The sequence below is a fragment of the Podarcis bocagei genome (assembly GCF_964188305.1).
Source record: "Podarcis bocagei genome assembly, chromosome: 7".
Taxonomy (NCBI): Eukaryota; Metazoa; Chordata; class Lepidosauria; order Squamata; family Lacertidae; genus Podarcis; species Podarcis bocagei.
Genome location: NC_138132.1, coordinates 83,721,330 through 83,740,013, shown reverse-complemented (window position 1 = coordinate 83,740,013; position 18,684 = coordinate 83,721,330). Strand labels below are relative to the sequence as shown.

The 18,684-nt window shown below is 52.3% G+C and overlaps 1 protein-coding gene across 4 annotated transcripts in view; it reads right to left on the bottom strand.

Moving 5' to 3' along the window:
- Positions 1–415: 415 nt before the first annotated feature.
- Positions 416–18,684, bottom strand: part of SPEN (spen family transcriptional repressor) — a 70,479-nt gene continuing 52,210 nt past the window's right edge. For all 4 annotated transcript variants that reach the window (XM_081202861.1, XM_081202862.1, XM_081202864.1 and 1 more), the window contains 6 exons: positions 13,513–13,613; positions 4,929–12,807; positions 3,204–3,617; positions 2,515–2,709; positions 2,011–2,169; positions 416–1,592 (listed from right to left, as the gene is read on the bottom strand). In XM_081202861.1, the coding sequence (XP_081058987.1) occupies positions 1,461–1,592; positions 2,011–2,169; positions 2,515–2,709; positions 3,204–3,617; positions 4,929–12,807; positions 13,513–13,613 (8,880 nt within the window). In that variant the 3' untranslated portion in view covers positions 416–1,460. The remainder of the gene's footprint in view (positions 1,593–2,010; positions 2,170–2,514; positions 2,710–3,203; positions 3,618–4,928; positions 12,808–13,512; positions 13,614–18,684) is intronic.

Below are 18,684 nucleotides of genomic sequence, written 5' to 3'. Positions count from 1 at the left end.
CTATATTTGCAGAACCTCATGTAATTCCATTTTTTTAAATGGCATCGTTTCTTTGTAGGGTTGGATCCAGACTAAACTGCACTAAAGGCCCCACTGTAATCCACAAGAACGAAGAGCAAACATCCTCAAACCCCACCCCAGTCTTTTTCTCCTACATACACATTTCAAGTGACTGACAGAAAATGCTGAGACACCAGCCGTGGGCTCCATCTCCCGTGACAGGCAAAAGCAGGCTCTGACTGCCTGAAATTAGATACCTGGCATTTTAGGGTTAAGGGTGCTAGTGGGTTTAATAATTTTAAAGTACCAGATGAGAATCAAGCTAGCAGAAGGCAAAGAGGTTGAAAGTACAATCAATAAATAAATTGCGGTCCCGTCCCCTCGCCAGCTGCACACAGCACACCAAAGACTGGAATGTCTTGTATTTTTTAATAAAGTTTGTAATCCAATGGACACACAAAACAAAACGGCGCTGAGAAAACATTTCCATAAATTAATTGTTAGGACGACAAGGACAGGAGGAGGAGGAGGAGGAGATAAAAAGTCTGTACAAGTGTATAACACTTCCACATGTGAAGGAACAGGGAGAGGCGGGTAGGAGGCGGCAATGTCTAAATGAAGCACACTTACAAATGAGTGACAAATACAAAGTCTGAGTATGAAAATAAGATTTTCTCTGAAAACACATTTTTTGGCACAGATTAAAAAAAAGTATGTTGTGGGGATCAGATTTCTTTTTAAAGTCAGTATTATATATTTATATATATATATATATTATATATATATATATATTTCTATGTACACACACCCACAGAGTCCTGCATATCCCACCAGGAAGCGAAATAGTTCTCTCCCTTTTGTGTTTTGCTTTGCTTCAGTGTAAACTGTACATCCCAGATGATGGAGGAGGAAGAGGAGGCAACTGCAGCATTGGGGGAGGGGGGCAGCGCGCGGGGTCATCCGGGAGAAGGAGTGGGGAGACGCATCGTGAAATGCTCCTTGACCCGCAGACTGGAGCGGAAGTTCCCAGGTCCTGCGTTTTCTAAGTCCACAACGCAAGTCCGTGCGTGTATCGAGACATCCACCCTGAACGCCACAACAAATCTTTAACTGTGCAAAGGTCCAAAGTCACTGATTTAGTGCAAAGGCAGTTCTGGTTCCTCCTCCTTTTTTTGTTTTTAAGTTATTTCGTAAGTAAAAAAAAAAATAGCCTTCCTTTCATTCCCCCCACAAGGAGGCACCAGCTCCCAGGACCAGTCTGCCTCATTGAAGTGCCTCAGGTGTCTGTCTTCACTAGAGCAATATGTAAACATACAAGGTAGAATGGCGGCCACTACAAAGCCAGAGTTTCGGGCAGGAGGGTCCAATCCCTTCCGTCCATCCTCCCTTCCTTCGTCATTCACTGTCTCTCTGTTTTTGCTGTAGGGCCTTGGAGAAAGAAGTCCGTAACTGTAAGCCACTCAGACCGATGCAATGACAATCATCAGGTGAGGAGAGATGTTTGAGATACTGGCGAGGAGGTCTGGGGCGAGGCGGGAGAGGTGACTCTCGGAGAACTCACAGGGTGGGAAGATCTGTAGGACGTAGGCAGGCTGGAATAGAGAAAACACAAAGGAGAGGGAAAGGGTGACCACACAAGCTCTCAATGGCCAACACATTCGCCCCAGGCAGGAGCACAAAGGGCAGACCCTCAGCCACTTGTGCTGAAAGGCCTGGGCTCCTGTGATTCGAACTCAACAGGCTCCACCTTGCTGCTGCTTCACAAGTTCAGCTGTGGCATCCCCAAAAGAACAAAGCAAAGCTGGGGAGCGGGAGAGATGTGGTGGGGATGTCTCTCAAGCCTGCCTGGAAGAGCAGGTGTAGACAAGTCTCATTAAGTTCACACAGTGGTGAGGGAAATGCGTTCTGCGTATGCTCAGGCACTGCATTCTAACAACAGCCAAATAAGTCCTCGCATTTAAACACGTTATGGGGAGGAAACAAACCCATCTTTCTCTCCCTTCCCCATACCTGGTTGGAGCCGGGGTTGGGAACGTTGATGATGCCAGCAGCTTGCTTGGCTTGCAGGTAGCTAATGAAGGCTGCCTTGAGCGACTCCGTCTGGTTCACAACATCCTCTTGGTCTCGTCCACAAGGCAAGGCCAGCAGCAGGCAATAGTCGCTCTCCACCTGGAAGGCAGGACAAGACCCCTGAAGAGCACATCTCATGTGAACGTGCTTTGCTGCCCCATCCCTGCATTCCCAAGGAACCAGCGCCATATATTCCAGGCGCCTGCAAAAGCACATCCATCAACACACGTAATTTCATGTGCATTGATGAACAACCCCTGCTTTCCCCACAGGACGCAGCCATGCTCAGTCCTGCAATGTGCAATTCTGCTGCAGATTGAACAGGCCTCTGAAGCCTGGTCTCACAGACGCTTTGAGCGGCTGGAATCCAATGTAGACGTGCCAAGCGGACTCAGCAGGCGCAAGACCCTCCTCAGAAAGGAGCCTCTTGCTCCAGCCATTTACCATCATCCTGCGCGCCACACCCTCCAACTGCGACGCTTCCAGCCTCATGCGCTGAGCAATCCTCAGGGGAGGTCCCCCTTCAGGGGCTGGCAAGGAGCGGTGTGCCAGGACGTTATTGCCGGAGACGAAGTGCAGCTGGACGGCCGCCGTGTCGTTCTTCAAGGCCAGGAGCCCCTGCCAGACAATGGGGTATTTCTGCAAATTGGGGGGTGGGGTGGCGGAGAGAGAGATAATACTTCAGTGTAAATGACGAAAGCCATGGAATAACTGCAAGGAAGCAGGGCAGAGTTGGAGGGGGAGACCTCAGGCCCAGCCACCAAATGCACCCCCAAAACCCATCGTGTTTTTGCCCAGCTGAAATGTATCCTTGCCCCATGCACATTTGCCTCTGGCCCTGCCCATCGGTGACATGCGGCCCCCAGGAAGTTGCCTGGAAGAGAATGCGGCCCTTGGACCAAAAGGATTCCCCACCCCTGGAGGTTTCAACAACTAGGTGCAAGATTGGCGAGTGCCTCCCTGCCAGAGCCCAGCCTCTGTGGCCCACTCAGGGCCCTCCTCCTTCACAACCAGCCCCTCGCTTCCTGCTTGCACCTCCCTTTCCCAACTGAATGTTCATCACCAGGCCTCCCCCCGCCATCTGCACCCCTCCACAACAATAATTCAATCAAAAGCCAGCACAGAAAACTCACGGTCAGCAGCTGGACCATGTCCACCGGTCTCTGGGAAACAGGATGAGGTGCAAGGTCTTGCTTGAGCACCGACTGGGGCTCGGGCCGGGAGAGGGGCAGCCCCGGAGGAGCCCCAGGCCCAGAGGTGGTTGGGATAAAGAGCGCCGGCTTCTGCACTGGGGCCTGATGTGGGGATGGGAGTTCCTGTTTGACAGAGATGGCGACGGGAGACGGGTAGGAGGTCTGGCCTGCGTCCGCCTGGCTGCGCTGAAGGTGCAAGTGGGGGTCGATCTGCTGGACGTGCCGGTTGACAGCCACGGGGTGGTGAGTGGGGTCTGGTCCTGCCGCCTGGGCTCCCTTGGGCTCCTGGGTGTGCTGGGGAGTCTTGCTATGAGCTGGCTGGCTGGGGTGGGTGTGTTCCCCTTCCGGCAGACCCTGAGAGGCACAAAGACAAAATCAGGGCGTGTTGGAGGAAGAGGAAACACTGGTCTGGTCTTGCCTTCCTTGTGCCTGCTCTCTGAAAGAGGGCTCTGGCAGGCAGCAAAGGAGCCGCAAACTCCAAAGCTCTCAGAAACACCACCACACCCTCTCCCCAGAAAAGCAAACTAGCGCAGGTTTATCATTCTAGATTAAAAAAACTTGTGGCTTCTATCCCTAGGGTCTCCAACAATGGCTCCTCCTCAAGGATGTCTGCATGCTCAGCCATAACCTGCCTCTGTGGTGGTGGTTCTGGTTTCCAGAGGAGCCGTCTCTGGTTTCCAGGACCCTGATTTCCAAGCCCCCACATCTGTCGCCACACAGCTACAAATAAAGGACCACTGTAGGACCCCAAAAACACTCCCTGTGACCTGCTACCCTGTGCATCAAATGCTTGTGGTAGCTGCTGCTGGCACACTCCACTTCCTTCTGAGGTACATGCCTCCCAGCCATGCAAGAACTTGCCACACACATCCCAGCTGCATCAATCCCAAAATGTTTTTATACACAAGCCAAGAGCAGGCTTGGAAGCTGGGAGGAGGGGTGGGAACGGAAGACAAAAGGAGGGACTTGCTGGTGGCACTTCACTTCCTTGCCTCAGGCAGCCTGGAAGATGCACACCCTACTCCCAAGGCAGACGGGCAGGCAGAGCAACTCCCAGGCTGCGGAGAGGAAGGAGTCCGATTCTGGGCATGTCAAAGAACAGGAGCCAATTCCCACCTGGGTCTCTTGCAGCAAACACAACAGCCAGTCTTGCAACACAGGGACCCCTAACCTTTTGCGGCCCCAGGGGCACTTTTGATACTGTTGTAGGCACCACAAAATACCGATTTCACAGAAGAAAGAAGGGTGGTGCTCAGAATGCTTCCCTGACCCCAAAACAACTAGATGGGGAAAACTCCACACACCTCAAAAACACAGCAGACAAACCCCCCCAACACACACACACACACACACACACGGGAGGCACAGGAGCCTTAGCATGCACCATGAGAGGAGTTTGAGGGTGCTGTGGGTCAACATCAGGGACCTCAGTTAAAGAGGAACCCACTTCACTAAGCAGCTTGCAATGAACAAGATTTTCTTTTTTGCACACATTTTAGCCCCAACTGAATTTTGCAGACTGCATTTTTCTCAATCACTATGACACCTGGAGACATGGAACCTGGTCCACAAAAGCTTATGAAGCCATCCTAAACGCTACTAATCTCCAAGGTGGTACAAGACGCAGAAGCATCCCACCTATTGATCCCAGTGCCTTTAGCTTACCTGAGAGGGGGTCATACTCCGAGAAGGCAGCCCGATTGGCGATGCCCCGGAAAACTGAGGATGGCCTAGCTGAGCCGCTGGGTGGTAGCTCCTCATGTCCCCGTAGACCGTCCTGTAATCGTGGAAGGAGGTGCCCGCCGGGTGCATGATCTGCACGCCGTGAGGGACGACAACTGGTTGCGTCAGAGGCAGTCCTGGCAGCTGGCCGCTGAGGAGGCGGGGCTCACTGTGGGGGGAGTGAGCCATCTTGACTTCCGAGGCCTTGGGTGCCTCTTTGCCTGACGGGAGAGTCTTTGTGGCGGGAGGCGTCTTCACAGACCTCCCTTCTGGCGTGCGGGACTGCCGGGTTTCTGGGTGGTGGTCGCCTCCCACTGCAGCCATGTGCGGGTGCATCATCATCCGCACGTCCCGGGGCACGTTGTACTGATCAAGCCGAATGCCGGAGGGGTGCAAGCGGTAGTCTGGCTGCATGACGAGCACGTCCGACTGCACGGGGGCGGACCCCCGGCACACCGTGTGGTGGTAGTGCATCTCCTCTTCCGAGGAATGCTGGGAAGACAGAGGTGGCATGACGATCTCTCGGATGGGGGCTGGCTGCGGCGTGCTGGACCGCTGCGGCTGCAGAGCCGCCCTTGGGGAGTGAAGCGCTTCAGGGCGGATGCTGTAAGGCATGCCTGGCAGAGGAGGGGTGTTCATCCTGACCTCTCCTTGCGAGAGGTGCCCCAGGGAGACCGTCTGGGTGACGCTGTGGGGGGGCATGATCACAGACTGCTCGGGGTGCATGCTGGAGATGTATTGAGGCACTGGGATCCCAGGGCAAGGAGACCCCTGGATCCCTAGCATGGAGTTGTTTCCAGACAGGGCTGGGGAAGAAGGGCCGCCCGGATGACAAGCCCTTGGGAAGGGAGACGGAGAGTGCCCGCTTGTCCGTGGAGAGAGGGGCTCCTGCTTTGTGACCCCCAAGTGAGACACCACCCGCTCTGCTGGGGTGCTGGGCCCTGCACTCACATGATTGGCCTCTGGGTGTATCTTGCTAGACAAGGAAGGGTGATGAGGCCCAACCCCGGGGCTCAAGCTCGACGGCTGAAGAGTCTTGGTCTCCACTTTCAGGGCACCTGGGTCTGGAAGCTTTTTGTTGGTGGAAGAAGCAATGCTCTGTGGGAGCACCATCTGGTTGTGGACGAGGATGGATGGAGTGTTGGCAGACTGGGAAAGGACTTTGACTGGCCCCGACTGAGAAGTGGGTGCCTGGACAGAGAGGTGCAGGGGCTCCGATTTTTCCAGGCTGCCCCGTTCCTGCTTAATGGAGGAAAGTACAGGGGAAGGGCTGTACTGCTGAGCTCCCAGAACAAGGGACGATGGGGCTGAGACACTCCCGTACCCCGTTGGCGTCTGAGAGCCCTTTGGGATTGGCTGAGAGGGGCCAAGGGGCTCTTGCTTGATCTGGGACTTGGACACCGACTGCTGGAATTCAATGTCAACTGCGCTTGCTGGGGGGATCTGGCTGATCTTTGCTGTGATCCGCTGCTGGCCTTCTGTCTTCTGCTGGGAATAGCTCAGGAGCACGATTCCTTCTGAGGTGTTGACGCGAAGACCGGGGCTGGACCCTGTCTCCACCGGCCGATCTTCAATTACAGACATGGATCCCGGATGGAACCGGCTGTTGTCATTGGTGCTTGGCCTCTGCTTGTATTTTGGCGAGAGGGCGTTGACTAGGCACGTCTGGGGCGCTTGCTTCACCAGGGTTATCCGCGGGGTTTCCTCGAGGTCAATGCTGTGGGGCATCCTGCTTATCACAGAAGTGGCCTTGGGAGCAATGACAGTGATGACCTTCTCTTTCTCGGTGAAAACTGGGGCCTCTGCAACTGGCGGCTCCAAAGCGTTCATGGCTGGGACAGCTGGCTTCTCTTCTGATCCTGGCCGGACAACCTCTGCTGGAGGGTGCGGAGGATCTTCCTCTAGCAGACGAGGTGAACTCACAGGCTCGGCTAGGGCAGTCGTGACATGCGTTGTTGATGCCACGCTGGTTGCAGAGACGTACTTGGGCTCCATCAATATTTTCCTCAGAGTGCTGGAATTTGTGTCTATATCTGATGCCTTTGTGTCAGGGGGCAGAGCCGGCGGTGGGGTGGAGTGGGCCCGGGCCTCCTCGTGCTTCACAATCCACTCAGTCACCTTTGCTGTGCTGGAGTGAAGGGGGGCAGACCCAGCGGAGACAGGCTTTGCTGCAGCTGAAGATGGGGTTGCTACTGGCAGAGGTGTATTGGGGGTGCCTGGCGGAGGAGTCACTGGAGCACTGTCAGCCCCCGGCTGTAGTTTGAAGGCGCTCTGGCTCACCTCTTCAACAGGAACTGACGGAGATAGCAGGTCCACTGCTTTGGGCGGGGGGATGCTGTCTGCCACAGGAGGTTCTGGAGAAGCCCCCTCCAGGGGTGCAGCCTTGCTGGCATCAGGGGGACCCGGCTGGGAAGCCAGAGGAGAGCTTTTCTCTTGACTCTCTTCCTTCGAGGCTCCTTCTGACTTCCCTTTAACCTCGTTGGCCACTGGAGATTTGCTTTGTATTCGTTCGGGCTCAACAGTCCTCGGTTCTGCTGCTGTATCCCCTTTCTTGCTTGTGCTCCGCTTGCGCCTCGGCCGGGTGGTTTTCTGGCGGCCCCGTTCCTTCCGAGCCATGTCGGCCTCTTGCAAGGTTTCTGCTTCTTGTGCCGAATTGGAGGATTCGCTCACACTCACTTCCGCCTCTTTGGCAGAGTCTGCCTCTGGGGCAGTGCCAGGGCCTGGTGGGGCAGGCGGCTCAACTGAAGTGGCTTCCGACTCCAAGATATTGCTCACGGCTTGATCAGTTTCAGGCTCCATCTCTTCTCGTGCGGGTGGCAGCACCAACGGTTCTGCGGGCATTTCTGATTCGGGTTCGGTAGGATACGTTGGTGGAGCAGGGAAACTTTCGGCCTCTCCAGAGATGTCATAGATGATGGAGCCAATGGCAGCTGCGAGTTCTGTTTCGCTGGCCTGATGAGCAGGCTTGTCCCCGTCTTCCTCCGGGCGAACGTCTGACACTTCAGCCGCCTGTTCCTTGTAGGCTGCAATCGTCTGGCTTTCGGTGAGCTTTGCAATGTTCTCCACGGCCTGCTCCAGTTCGATCTGCTTGGCCAGCTGGTCTGCTTCAGGAGACTGTGTCGACTCACAAGCCAGATCTTTCTCTGCTTCCTGGAAGGGGTCTTCTGCCTCTGTCTTTATGAAATGGGGTGACAATTTGTCTTCCTTCCGGGGACTTTTGTTCTTGGGGGACGATGCCGGCACAGGCTCCGTGTCCTCTTCGCTGGGCCGCAAAGCACCTTTGACTTCATCCACATTAAGCCGGATTTCAACGCTTTTCAAGCTCTTCATCAAGGAGGCTTTATCGACAGCCTTGACATTCCTGGATCTTCCACGTTTGGACTTTGGAGTTCTCTCAGAGACAGGCTTTCTTTCCACAATCTCAACGGTGCAGGCTTCGGGGACATTTTTCTCCAGCTCGACTTCTTTCCTCTCTCGCTTCTGGTCGCTCAGAAGAGGCTCTTTCTCCACCTTGGGTTTGTTACCGTTTTCACTTCCATTCGAGCCTTGGCCAGAGAGGTCAGGGGGCTCTTCTGGCTCCACCAAATTCTCAGCCTTCGACTCGTTCTTCCCCCCTTTCTTGGCTTGAGGAGTGCTGGCTGCTGGAGAGTGGCTGTGTGCCAGCTTCTGGGATCGAGGTGACCTCCACCCCTCCACAGGTTTCGGGACTTCCAACATCTCTTTTGATTCTGCTTCTTCTACCTCAGGGTGGGCTGGTTCAGCCTTCACGGGAGAGACTTCCTCCTCAGGCTTGCGACGGGATTTGGGAGGCCTGCCTCTTCTTGGAGGGGTTGGAGTCAAGGCAGAGTCTGGTGGCTCCCTTTCAACCCTTTTCCTGGTAGATCTGGTGACCTCCAGAGTATCCTTCATAGGCGATGGGCCTTCGTGGTCCCCTGTGGTGGCATAAACTGACCGCACATTCCTGCGCCTTGTCCTGCCCACTGGCAAGCTAGGCTCTGGGTTTTCTGGCTCTGGTGCAGCACTTGGAGATTTAGCAGCGTTTCTCGAAACCTTCTCTGTTTCCACCTTCAGTGCTTCCCCACGGGGAGAGCCCGACCTTTTAAGTTTCTCGCGGTCAATCCTTTCACTCTTCCTTGTGACAGGCTTCTCTGCAACGTTTGCAACCGAAGTCTGGACAGGGTTTTTGGAACGTTTATTCTTGTTCGGCTTCTTATCTTTGATGACAACAAGTGGTTCGGCTTCCATTTCCGTGTCGGAGACTGGAGGCAGGACCTCCACAGCTGGCTCTGCTTTCTGCCCTGCACCAGCCTCAGAGTTCAGAGATGGTGAAACATTTTCTTCTTTCAGCTCAGGCAGTTCCTCGGACCTTGCTGCTGGTTTGAGTGGTGGTGGTGGTGGGATTATTTCAGGTTCTGGATCTGTGCAGATGTCCGCTTGAGAGAAGGAAGATCCGGGCGTGGGTGGCTTTGTGTCCAAATAGGAAGGGTGCACTAGGGATACCGAGTCTTCCTCAGGAGGAGTTGCTGCAGAAAGAGCAGGGTCCTTGTTGCTGTCTATTCCTGGCGGTGCTTCCATATGCTCAGGTGGTTCAGTTTTGACAGCAGCAAGGAGTTCTGGAAGAGGCTTTGGTTCTTCAGCCACAGGACCAAGTTCTAGCAGAGGCTTCTCTTCTCTCAAAGAGGGTGCAATGACTGGCAACTTCTCGTTCGTGACCTTTTCCGGCATGGCTGGCCCTGGTTCTTGGAGTACAAGAGCAGCTGGAAATGGCCCAGCTGAAAGCAGATGCTTATGCTCTGCCACTTTGTCCTCGGGCGCTGCTGCTTCTGGGCTTTTGGGCTGACTCTCCTTCTCCTCCTGCTTTTCTGCTTCTTTGGGCTTCTGGTCTTTCTCCTTTTCTTTTTGTTGCATTCTTGTGAGCTCCACAAACCTGCTGTGGAAGAGAACCACTGGCTCCGGCACAAAGTCTGACATGCCAATGTTCCCATCCAGGGATGCCTGCCGGCCGTACAATCTACCAGAGAGGAAGTCAAGGTCTTCGTCTTTCCTTTCCAAGTGTTGCAGGCGCTTCGAGTCCTGCTCAAAGATGGAGCTGTGCAGGAAGCGCGAAGCAAAGAGCTCCTGCCTCTCTTGCTCATCCTCCTTGTGGTCTTCCTTCTTATCATCCAGCTTCCCTTCAGAATCGGTTCGGATTTTCTTCTTTTTCATATACCACGAGGGGATAGGCCTTGGAGCAGAATCCACTTTCTCTTTGTCCTTATTGTTCCTAAAATTAGCAAATCTCGAGTCCCAATCAAGGAAAGACCAGTTCTCTTCTCTGGAGGATGAGAGAGATTTGGCTCTCTCAAGCAAGGCCTTTGTGTCGGGAGTGATTGTCTTGTCCAATGCAAAGGAATAAAACTTGTTCCTTTCCAAAGAGGTTGGCAGCCTCTCCTCTCGATCACGAAGCTTCTCTTCCCTGTCCCGTAATAAAAAAGACAACCTGGAGCTCTCCAGCAACGAAGGGGGTTTTGGAGAATGGGCTTTATTATCGCCGTCATCATCAGAGTCTGAAGGCACCTCTCCTGGCTCCAGATCCCGTATTGACCGCTTCCTTATGCCATCTCTCTTGACAATGCTGCTTGGGAAGGTGATGTCCACCCTCCCAGGCTCTTGCTTCACTTGGGACTCCCATCGGTTCAATTCCTCCTCACAACTCACAGAAGATAGTTTTATTTTAGCCATTTCTACCATCTGCTCTCTTCGACTGGAGTCGTAGGGGTTAAATTTCAAAGAATCCTCCCTTACAGCCACATTAGAATATGGAGGACCCTTTTCATCCATTTTAGGTGACTCTTTGGTTTCTTTCACAGGCACCAGCCTCGGGGACTCCAGCATCTCCTCATCCTCATGGAGAGGGAAGGGCCTGAGGCTAGGGGAACAGGCCGTCCTTTCAGAGTCCTCGCTCACCTGCCGAGAGCTCCTGTAGTTTCTCTCTCTCTTTGTGCTAATTTCAAAGTCGAAAGCGTCAGAGGATTTCTTCCGCTTGCTGGGAGGAGAGTCGTCTGTCACATCTTGCGGGGGTTTCCCCACTTCATGCACCAGGCTACGCCTCTCATACTCATCAAGGTCTTTCTTTGGGCTGCCAAACTTCTCGTGCTTTGCAATTTCCATTTCCATTTGCTGCTTCAACCTGCGACTCAGCTCCATTTGCTTCCGATAACTCTGTGTGTGATCAATGTCAATGGGAATCTTCTCAATATCGGATGATGGAGGCTTCTCTTGAGCTAGCTTGTGGTCGGGCACTTCATTGGGAAGACTGCAGTAGGTTTTCCATGTGTCCTCTCGCTCGGTTCCTTGGTCATCTAACAGCTGTGTATGCTTGTGCTGCAATTTGATGGAGTTGACCTTCCTTACAGGGATCTCAGGGGCTTCCCCAGGTTCCTCAAGTAGCTCCCCAAGCCTAGCCTGCAGCTCTAAACTGGGCCGTAAACCAATCCCCAGAGAAATACTGGCTGGCTCTTGAGCTTCTTTGGGGCTGGTCACCAAGGCAAGCCTTTCCAGCTTGGTTTTCTTGGATTCCCTTTTAAGAGTCTCTTTCCTCAAGGGCTTTCTCTCAGATTCACTACTTGTTAACTCAATCTGCTTTTTCAAAAACACACGCGCTTCCTCCTCCTCCTGACTACTCCTTTTAAAGTCCATTTTTTGCTTATCTGGCTTGAGGTTTGCATCCGCAAAGCGTCTTTTGCGAGCTTCCAGCTTTTCTAGATCTACTGGGTTAGTCACTTCACTGGGGAGCTCTGCCTTCAGGTGCTTCTTAGGCTTCAGTTTTGCATCCTTCTCGACCACTTCAATGTGACTGGCAAGCACCTTCTCTTTTGGCACTTTCACTCGGGCGGGTTCAAGTTTCAGCTGCTCTGACTTGGTTTGGTCTGCCTGAGAAATCTGCATTTTTTGTTCAAGCAAAGGAGACTTGAGCGTGTCATTTTCTTGCTTCCCACGCAGCTTTTCCAAAGCAGGCTGTTCAATTACTTTCCCTTCCTTTTCCTTGACTCGTGTTAACACGACACATGGCATCAGCTCCAGGCGGTTCTTCGCAGCTCCTTCTTTATCTGCTCTCTCCCGACTCCCTTTGCTGCCGCCTTTGACCTTCTCAGGGGTGGGCTCCCGTTCGGTTTCTGGGTCTGTTTCCGACGACTGAGAGCTGGGAGAATGATTTTTGGCTCTCCGTTTCTGCTTCTCCGCTTTATCCTTCTCAAGTTTTTCTGGTTTCTCCTTCCTCACCAGGCGCTTGTCTTTGTCCGTTCTCTCTTGCTCAAAGGCCCGCTCTTTTTCAGGCTTCTCGCTTTTTGTGTAGCGCTCGAGGCGGGCTTTGTCCAGCTTGTCATAGCGGGGTGGGGAGAGGGAGCTGCAGCTGCCACTCCGCTCCGAGGACCGGCTGTAGATCCTCCGCTCAGAATCGCTCTGCAGCCTCTCTGATTGGGAGGGAGATGCTCCAGGGCTTTGGGGCCGTCGGGAGTGAGCTGGGCTTTGGCTCCTTTCAATGGGCCTCCTTTCATGGTCCCGGTCCCGGTCTGATTCAAATCGCTCCCGCTCCCGTTGCCTGTAACTATACTCTCTTATGTCTTGCTCGTAAGGGTCACCCCTGTAATCTCTGTATTCCCGTGGGTCGTCGTAATACCGTGGGTCGTAATACTCTGCTTGGTAAGGATCCCAGTCAGCATAAAACTCCCTGCTACGGGCTGGATATTCTCTCCGAGGATCTTCTGGATATGTTCCTGGGGTGCGAACAGCCTCATAGTAGGTACGGTCAGCAGCATAGTCGTAAGATCCTCTCCTTTCATCCCTGCCAAACCCAGGAACATAAAAAAGTCAGCTTCTCCCCAGATCAAGACCACCATATACAGCTCGACTACTGTAGCTACAGGTTCAATCAAAAGACAAAAAGAACAGCTATTTTCTAAGCAGGCAGCCGATCCTTTAGTTCAATAGCCCCCACCCCACGTCCCACTGCTAAGAGAGGCTTCAGAGGCTTTTCCTAAGCCATGACCTTCAGCAGGAATGAGGGATGGAAAAAAACCCTTCTGCTCTAAGGCCCTTCAGCTTCCAGCCCAGAATCCCGTAGTCCCTTGCTATATATGGAATGTGTCTGGCAGGGCTGGGCGATATCTGTTGCAGGTGCAATTCTGCACCTTCTCAGGAAGGAAGGCCAACATGGCACAGGTGTTGCAGGTCACTGCAGCAGCTCCCTCATCATCCATGTCTCTTGGTCCAATGTACACCGTGAGACAGCACTCTGGGCCTCTCCCTCAAAATGTCCCCCTGTTGGTTATGAGCTGCAGTCATTTAAACAGAATTGCTACTGGCTGCTAACCCCTTCCTCAACTCACAATGGTATTTTGGATATCCATTGTAAAAATAAAAAAGCCAAAAAGAATTAAAATGACGGCAGGAAAAATGCAAAAAAAATAGAATTATGAATTGCTGGGTAGATCCACCCAACCTCCAGAGACCCATGTTGGGCTGCTGTAAAGACATCAGGGGCACTTGCCTTCTTTCTGCCAGCATTTCATAGAAGTCTCTGATATCTTGACCCGTTTTCTCCATAGATTGATAGAATGACAACTGGCTTTCACGGTTTGCAAAATCCACCTGAAAAACAAGAATTTTTAAAGGCCCGTTACTCCCAATAACACCCAATTATGAAAAAAGGTTCATCATCTGCATTTAAGACACAGGGAAAGGAGAGCAGATCGGTGACATGATTAAAAGTGCCCCCCGCCCTATTAAACCATCAGATGAGGAGAACTTTGCTTGCTGGTGGGGTTTAACGTAGATGCTAGTTTTAATAGAATATGGTACTTCACAGCTTAGATGTGGGTGTGGAAGTATCATAATGCCATACACATTATGAAAAAAGAACAGCAACCATACTGGGCCAATTCAGCAAAAGCCAACCAGATACATCTGAGAATATCATAAGGAAGGTGGGGAAGACAGGGTGCATTTAGCCACTGATAATCTTCAACATGTTAATGTGAGAATGATTTTTCTGTATGATTTTAGTCAAAAGGATCACCAGCTAATCATGAATGCATGTATAACTAGTGAGACGTTGTTCTTGTTCTTGCTGTTACTGTTGCTTTTCCCAAGAACTACAATTAAAATGCCTCTGGTCAATCTTACACAGCAAGCCAAACCCAGAATACTAAATCCACAGATACTAAATCCCCAAATGCACAGAGTATGGCAAACAAGCAAGATGAATTGGAGCTTTTAGCACAGGATAGCAAATATGACCTGGTAGGCATTACTGAAAACTGGTGGCTTGAGACTCATGACAGGAATGTAGGAATTGTAGGGTATAACCTGTTCAAAAGGAATAGACCGAAGAGGAAGAGAGGAACTTCAATTTCTGTGATATTTGTTGAGACTAACTCTGCTAAGAATTCAAGGTCCAACAAATTCCTCCACTGCCTCTCCGACAATTTAATTTCCCAGAAGGTGGAAGAAGCATCAAGGGGATCATCAAGAGGAACTGATCGACAAAGTGGAAGTACAAAGAAACGGGAGAAAGTGATCATGTTCTTCTGACTTTCATGATACAGAGGCAAGGGGAAACTGTGCAGTCGGGGACACACTCTGGATTTGAAAAAGGCCAATTTTTATAAAGCTTAAGGAACTACTGGGTGTGATTCCAACAGTTGCAGGGGGAAAGTCAGGCTGGCTAAAGCTCAGAATGAACTCAGGCTTGCAAAGGAGGTTAGAAATAATTAAAAAGATTTATTTGGCTATGTCCAAAGTAAGAAGAAGAACAAGAAAGTGGTGGATCCTCTCCTTGGAGAAGACAGAGAAAAGGGGGAACTACTCAACACCTACTTTGTCTCTGTCGGCACCCAAGAGGAAAGCGATGCCGAACCTGGTGATAACAGAATAAATGATGTAAGGAGAGAGCTGCGTCCCAAGATAGGAAAAGAGGTATTAGGAAACACCTAGTTACTTTAAATGAATTCAAATCTCCAGGGCCTGATGAGCTGCATCCAAGGGTACTAAAGGAGGTTGTGGATGTAATTTCAGAGCCTTTGTCTATGATCTTTGAGAAATCTTGGAGAACAGGTGAGGTCCCTACAGACTGGAGGTGGGCAAATGTTGTCCCCATCCTTAGAAAGGGGGGAAAGGAAGACCCGGGTAACTGCCAACCGGTGAACTTGAAATCAATGCCAGTGAAGGTTCTAGAACAGATAATTCAACAGTCGGTCATTTAGAAAAGGATGCTGTGATTACTAAGACCTAGCATCCTAGCATGGGTTTCTCAAAAATACCGTATTTTTCGGACTATTGGACGCACCGGTCCATAGGACGCACCTAGATTTGGGGGGGGGGGGAAATAAAGGCCAAAAAAATTTATTCCCCCCCCCGCCAGGCGCGGGGCTGGGGCGGGGAAGCCCGAGCTTCCCCCTCCCCCAGAACGGGACCCAGAGCCATGCCGAAGCTGCGCGCAGCTTCGGCATCGCTCTGGGAGCTTGCGGGGCTGGGGGAGGAGGAAGCCTTCCGCCAGCCTCCAAACCATGTCGGGAGACAGCGGGATGGCGCGCTGCGCCTCTCCCGCTGTCCCCCGAGTTTTCGGGGCTGGGCCAGCCTTCTAACCAAGTCGGGGGACAGCGGGAAGGGTGCGCTGCGCCCCTGCCGCTGTCTCCCGAGTTTGCGGGGCTGGCGACGGGGAGGAGCAGGCTTCTCCCCCCGCCAGCCTTCTAACCAAGTCAGGGGACAGCGGGAATGGCGCGCTGCGCCTCTCCCGCTGTCTCCCGAGTTTGCGGGGCTGGCGACGGGGAGGAGCAAGCTTCTCCCCCCGCCAGCCTTCTAACCAAGTCGGGGGACAGCGGGAAGGGCGCGCTGCGCCTCTCCCGCTGTCCCCCGAGCTTGTGGGGCTGGCGGTGGGGCTCTCCTGAAGCCTGGAGGTTGTGGGGCTGGTGGGGGGGAGAAGCAGGCTTGCTTCTCCCACCCCCAGCCTCCAGATCAGGTCGGGGAATAGCGGGATGGCGGAGCGCTGCCATCCCGCTATTCCCCGACCTGATCTGGAGGTTGTGGGGATGGTGGGGGGGGGGAGAAGCAGGCTTGCTTCTCCCACCCCCAGCCTCCAGATCAGGTCGGGGAATAGCGGGATGGCGGCGCTTCGCCATCCCCCTATCCCCCGAGCTTGTGGGGCTGGGGGGGGGGGGAGAAGCAGGCTTGCTTCTCCCCCCGCCAGCCTCCAGATCAGGTCGGGGAATAGCGGGGTGGCGGCTCTGCGCCTCCCCGCTGTCCCCAGCTTTTGGGTGCAGGCTGCTGCCCGCAAGCCTTGCGAGCCCGCGGGACATCCCGCCGGGCTTGCAAGACTTGGGATAGCTTCCTGAAGCCTGGAGAGCGAGAGGGGTCGGTGCGCACGGACCCCTCTCGCTCTCCAGGCTTCAGCAAAAGCCTGCATTCGCACCATAGGACGCACACACATTTCCCCTTCATTTTTGGAGGGGAAAAAGTGCGTCCTATAGTGCGAAAAATACGGTATGTCATGCCAGACCAACCTGATTTCTTTTTTTTTGATGGAATTACAAACCTGGTGGATCAGAGAAATGCTGTGGACATAGTGTATCTTGATTTCAGTAAGGCTTTTGACTAACCCCCCCCCCCAATATTCTTGCGAGGAAGCTGGTAGAATGTGGGTTGAACAAGGTGGATCTGTAGCTGGTTGACTGACTGAACCCAAAGAGTACTCATTTTTGGTTTCTTGTCATCCTGGAAAAAAGTGACAAGTGGGGTGCTGCAGGGTTCTGTCCTGGGCCTGTTGTTCAACGTCTTTATAAATGACTTGGATGAAGGAATTGAGGGGATGTTCATCAAATTTGCAGATGGCAGAAAACTGGGAGCAGTAGCTAATGCCACAGAAGACAGAATCAAAATTCAAAATGACAGATTGGAGAACTGGGTGCAAGCTAACAAAAATAATTTCAATAGGGATAAATGTAAGGTTCTGCACTTAGACAGAAGAACCAGATGCAAAAATATAGGATGGGGGACACCTGAGTGACTAGCAGTACATGTGAAAAGAATCTAGGGATCTTGGTGGACCACAAGCTTAACATGAGGCAACGGTATGATACAACAGCAAAAAAGGCTGCATCAACAGATGTGTTTAGATCAAGGGAAGTAATAAAAAGGTAAAGGACTCCTGATAGTTAAATCCAGTTGCAAATAACTCTGGGGTTGCGGCGCTCAGTTTTTCCGGGTCATGTGGCCAGCATGACTAAGCCGCTTCTGGCGAACCAGAGCAGCGCACAGAAACGCCGTTTACCTTCCCGCCAGAGTGGTACCTATTTATCTAATTGCACTTTTTGCCGTGCTTTCAAACTGCTAGGTTGGCAGGAGCTGGAATCAAGCAACGGGAGCTCACCCCATCGCGGGGATTCGCACTGCCAACCTTCTGATCGGCAAGCCCAAGAGGCTCAGTGGTTTAGACCACAGCACCACCTGCGTCACAGGGAAGTAATAGTACCACTCTATTCTGCCTTGGTCAGACCAACCCTGGAATACTGTGTCCAGTTCTTGGTGCCACAATTTAAGAAGAATGTTGAAAAGCTGGAACGTGTACAGAGAAGGGCAACTAGGATGATCAAGGGTCTAGAAGCCAAGCCTTATATGAGGGACGGCTGAAGGAGCTAGGTATGTTTCGCATGGAAAAGAGGAGACTGAGAGGAGATATAATTGCAATCTTCAAATATCTAAAGCGTTGTCACATGGAAGCTTGTTTTTTCCTGCTCTGGAAGGTAGGACTCCTACCAATGGCTTCAAGTCACAAAAAAAGGAGATTGAGATCTGACAGTAAGAGATGTTCAACAGTGGAACAGCCTCCCTCGGAAGGTTGTGAACTCTCCTTCCTTGGACGTTTTTAAGCAGAGGTTGGGTGGCCATCTGTCTCGGATGCTTTAGCTGAGGTTCCTGCACTGCAGGGGTCCCTTCCAACTCTATAAATTAGATTCAATAAATCCCTCTCTCAGGAAGTTGAATAAACAATCCTCAAACACCTGTTACAATGTCAAAAAACCCAAACGGCTAATTTTAATCAAAGGTCAGTAATTAAAAGGTTTAAGACGGATGCACCGGAAGACATTCTGTAATACTCCACAGCAACAGGGCAGGCAGACATCAAACTCACTGAAGCCACACAAGCTACAGAACTAACACACAGGAGGCTCAATGTTAAATTCATCCTTTACAATGCACCTTTAAGGTGTTCACCTCTTAGTGCAGTCCCCTGCCCCGCCTACCTCCCCCCCCCCCAAATATATGGTGCCTTCCTGATGGCTGGGGCTGATGTGAGTTGTGGTCCAAAACACTGGGAGGGCACTAGGTTGGGGAGGGCTATCCTACTGAGTGTGCGCAAGCAAGCACCCACCCACACTTCTGACACCAGGCAGGATGTCTTATTTGGAAGCAGATAACCAAGCAAGACAAGAGGAGACGACATTTCAAAGGCCGTCCTGGACAGTGCCCAATGCACCACAAGGACCACATCTTTCCTCTGACGTAGAACTTATCTCCATCTCGGAAAAAGCACCATGGGACACAGCACATGCCTTTACTATGCCCCAAATGGCACAGGCCAGGTGGTCATCGCACCTGGCACATCCATGTACACAAGGCAAGACTCTTGCGCTCAAGGTGATCTCTCCTTGGGAAGGATGCAGTG